The sequence below is a fragment of the Eurytemora carolleeae genome, unplaced genomic scaffold (assembly GCF_000591075.1).
Source record: "Eurytemora carolleeae unplaced genomic scaffold, Eaff_2.0 scaffold337, whole genome shotgun sequence".
Classification (NCBI taxonomy): Eukaryota; Metazoa; Arthropoda; class Copepoda; order Calanoida; family Temoridae; genus Eurytemora; species Eurytemora carolleeae.
In genome coordinates this window covers 289,240-293,634 of record NW_019396236.1, presented here as the reverse complement: position 1 = coordinate 293,634, position 4,395 = coordinate 289,240, and the positions used below count along the sequence as shown (strand labels likewise).

At 30.3% G+C, this 4,395-nt stretch overlaps 1 protein-coding gene across 1 annotated transcript; it reads right to left on the bottom strand.

Annotated features, from left to right (window-relative positions):
* Positions 1 to 245: 245 nt before the first annotated feature.
* Positions 246 to 3,370, bottom strand: LOC111699015 (cholesterol 7-desaturase-like). The gene is made up of 4 exons (XM_023469538.1): positions 3,327 to 3,370; positions 2,882 to 2,961; positions 512 to 588; positions 246 to 335 (listed from the first exon to the last, which is right to left on the bottom strand). Exons 1-4 carry the CDS (start codon positions 3,367 to 3,369, stop codon positions 263 to 265), a joined length of 273 nt encoding a protein of 90 aa, XP_023325306.1. The 5' UTR covers position 3,370; the 3' UTR covers positions 246 to 262.
* Positions 3,371 to 4,395: the final 1,025 nt, after the last annotated feature.

The window sequence follows — 4,395 nt, the reverse complement described above, 5'->3', positions numbered from 1 at the left end:
GCATTTTTTAATGAGCCAAAGAAAGTAACAAATGTTGTCTCATCTAATAATCCAATACATTTTTACGCATTTCAAGTTTCATCATGTTGTCTTTTGGAATGGATTAAAGAGTTATTTCCAAGCAAAAATAAGGAAACCATTTTGGTTTTTCTACCTTGAAATTTATAAGTTGTGGATTTTATTTGCAATTGTCTTTGATATAAAGGGGTGGCCTTATTTTACCGTCTTGAAAGAATTTTTACAAAGAAACGTTTCCCTTCTATTAAAGATATTTAGGTTTACCTAAGACAACATACCACCCGTTAGGAAAGATTTTTGAAGAACTTCCAGTTTTCCTAAATAATACATATTATTGATTGTTTCTTGAAATATTAAAAAATTCTGAAAATTCGCAAATAAAAACAGCAAAAATTCGTGGAATATTTTTATTGTTGATCATATAATTTTGAACTATAGGAAGAAAAAGGGATCAGCTAGTCGTAACGTAAGCTTTATTTTTATTTTATATTACCTAAGTTTACGAGCAATTTTGATATTTTTCTTGAAAAATTGACCGTGCTTCAAATGTGTGAATCCAACCTCTTCAACCTGAATATTTTCTTTTTTAACTTTAAACTTCAAGGAAATTATCTAAATTTAACACTTTTAAATTAGAAAAACAACTAGATATATCTTCCTCATTATTACTCAGATAAAGGTAAATTTAAAGAGTACCAATGTAAATACGACATGCCACTATTTAGAAAAGATTTGAATTAAGACTATGCAGTCGCTCTAAACTTGTAAAAAAACTGAGAGGACAGGTTTGGTGTGTGGGGGGATGTGGTTATTTTTGTTTTTCAAATTTCTTAACCCTTTTTCTACTGGGGCACAGTGGTTTAAAAAGCAGATATCATGGACATCAGTACTTTAACTTTTAAACTGTTTTGACTAGAAAGTAAAAATTCATATGCTTTACAAAAATATGGGTGCTATCTTTATTTCGCGATCTTAATAAAAAAAAATTGATTTTTTTAATGTAACTTTTGAATTAGAATCATGACAATTTTTTTTCAATGTTTGCGCCTCCATATCAAACAAATGGCTCAACCAAATTAAAAAAATATTTTTATAATTAGTTCCCTCTTTGCAGGTTATTAAAGGTTATAACCGAAAAAAAATTATTTTTTTTTGAAAATTTTCCTCTGAATTTTCAATTTTCAACATTCTTGAAAACAAGGAATTGAAAACCCTTTTCTGGACATCAGACTTTAATTTTTTTTTCTTTACAGTTAAATTTGCCACTTTTGAGACATAATAATAGAACGTAAATGAAAGAATTATTTTTTTAGAATAATTTCAAAGCCAATTTTTTAGTTTTTCGTGTTACCTAAAAAAGTCTGAGGTTGTAGAAAGTTTTTTTTTACTTTTCTACATTATATCTGCTCCTAACTTTAGGCTGAAAGCTTAACTTCTATACATACTGCATGATACCTCAGGCATACTGCCAATATGCCTTATTTTACTTAACCAGCCTACTTCATGTCTCTGCTAAAAAATCTTATCAATGGTAACAAATTACGCTTTAAAGGGAGTGTTCGCAAAAAAATGAAAAGGGTATGGCTTACGTCGAAAAATATTCGTTGGTGATTTTGAAGAATTGTTAAAAACGACTCATACCTAAGAACGAAGCTTCCATACAAATTCAGAAAGTTCAACTCGGATAGTAAAAAAATCAAAAAATCACAAAGACACCTATAGTCATCGATTTTTTAACCATTCGTATATAGTTGATATTTCATAATATTTTTTTTTTATCATATACAGTATCCTTTAAAGGAAGATTATTTGGCCGCTAGATTGCCTCTGCTCTCGATGCTTCTAGGAATTCCACGTGGAAGAGACCCCAACGACACCTAGCGACAAAAAATCGTCGTTTAAAGAGCCTCGTATACCATACAAGTAAAAAAATGAAATGTCAACTGTATACGATTGCATCGAAAAAAATGATGATGATAGGTTTTAATATCAGAAGGTATTGTTTGGAATTAAATTGATTATTTTTACGATCCGTCTGGAATATTGCAACTTTCTGACTTTGTATGGACGCTACGTGTTCTTCGCGCGGTATGAGCCGTTTTTAACAATTTTCTCCTTATAGACGCAACAGATAAAAGTATGATTAGTAGCGATCACGATCGAATATTTTTCGACGTAAGCCAATACCCCCTTTCATTTTTCGGAGACACTCCCATAAAGTTTGATTTTTAATTTGACCAAGTGGATAGCTATGTATCTTATGGCTTATTTAAACCCATGGGGCTTATCTTTTTATATTTCAAGTAATACATTTTATGGAAGGTTTTTTATTCTTACTTTTATTTAGATGATTTTAGTATAATATATGTTCTTTTTTCTAGCTTTGTCTTTTCTAAACGTAATCTTCTTTGGATTTAAATCTTGATAAATGAAATACTTCAGCAGCCCCTTCCCCCCATCCTCTTGTAAAGTTATAGTTGCGCTTGTAACTGGAACGTAATTCACAAGTGTTATTCTCCGTTTAAAAGTGACATGTAATGCTGTGGAATGAGATGGTTCGCTTTTGAGGTTTAAAGAAATAGATTCTACAATAGATATTAAGAATATACAAAGTGTGGAGTTTTCGCCACAAACTTAAATTTTCTAATCCCTATATCTTTGCAGCCTGATGGTGTAAATCTTTTATATTGCAAACTTAGATTTTTGATCTAACAAAATTCAATGTTTGAAATAATATCTTGGGTCGCAAAGACATAAGTATTAGAAAATTTGAGTGTGTGTCAAAAACAGCCAGAATATAAGGATCCGTGATTAAACAAATATAAATTAAATTTGACGTTTAAAGGCTCTTTTAGTTACACACCTGTCTTATTCTGTTCATTGGTAAACAGAATACATAGAAGAGAAGAATAAGACTGAACACTAATGCAATACATCCAACACCTGGCAACCATTGGAGTGGATACAAAATAACAAAAATAATAAAAAGATAAAAATTTCATAATACCCATTTAGGAATTTTCTTCCGCCACAACCTTCGTTTTTATGCTGTTCAGAAATTCTACATTTTACAACAACCGTGACAAGGAATTATTAAGAGGACTACCCCCTCCCCCTCCCCCCTCCTTAAGACAAATTCTAGCTTGCCAAGAGCATAGATAAATTAAAATAACATCTAATGTCATATCTGTTATTTTAATTAATCTATGGCCAAGATGTACTTCGTACAGACTGAACCGCGGTTTAATTTATAATACATATTCTTAATTTCAGTATTTTGACAATTTGATGTTTTTATTTCCACGTTCCTTGAACTACTATTTCCAGTGTACAACAGGTATCTAAAAACATATTTTCTGAAAAAAGTGTTGATAATAGTTAGATGCGTAAACAACAATCGATGATCAAAATATTTTCCAAAATAAAAAGAAAAAAAGAGAAAATATAACAAATCGTGCAACTTATCAATTGAGCATAATCAAAAACTCTCTTATCCATTATTATTTTGTTAGAAAGTTAAACGTATTTCTTTTTGAACTTACATTAATGTAGAATGTCATGTATGATGTACCTTTTAAACATTTTAACCATGATCAAATGAATGGTATATTCTTATTTTTTTCTAGGCTCAGATTTCATTCTGTTGGAAAGACAATACCTTAATTGGTTTAATTATATACCAACTCCTAATACAGTGAAAGTGAGACTCATTGAGCTGTAAAATCTGAAAACGACTCAGCATTACACGTACAATGATTAAACATAAATAACATAAATTACGCAGTGATACATTAACTTGTTATGATTTTCATTTTATCTATTTTAAACACAAAATTGCTTTAACATTGCTTTTCAGTCGTCTGCAAATTACAAAGTGTTTTTTTAATGATAAATATTTTTTTTGATCATATTATAATCATTACTATTATTAGCTTTCCATTACATTTTCCGCGCTTCTGACAAAAAATTATATAAAATTGATAATTGTTGCATTTTTACAACAAAAATCCCCGGCACCCCGGATAAAACGCCCCTGGGCTATTCCTTGTTATCGACATATTGAATATTCTGTGCACGGGCAAACTGTACAATATTTATGGTGATAAGGGAACCAAGCAAAATATCAGAGTTTCAGCCATTATTTCAATCACATTGAAAGGGACTGTTTGCATAGTTTCAATTGACTCTCCTGATGCAAAGATAACAATTCATCGATTCACATGAACGATAGTCGTAAAAGCTTTGTCTGATCAAGTATGAATGATATATCAATGTTTATAAATTTGAAAACTGAATATTCGTTGTGGTTATTCAACAAAAATGAAATGACTCGCGCATTTCTCCTGCTGGATCATTTTTAGGAATTATCAGAATTAA

Excerpts from the sequence above, each read along its gene's own strand:
- LOC111699015 (XM_023469538.1), bottom strand. The coding sequence starts at position 3,369 with ATGTTTTTAGATACCTGTTGTACACTGGAAATAGTAGTTCAAG. Across the intron at positions 589-2,881 it reads CAATGAACAGAATAAGACAG|GTTGAAGAGGTTGGATTCAC; the intron begins GTGTGTAACTAA and ends GAAAATATTCAG. Across the intron at positions 336-511 it reads AAAATTGCTCGTAAACTTAG|GAAAACTGGAAGTTCTTCAA; the intron begins GTAATATAAAAT and ends TGTATTATTTAG.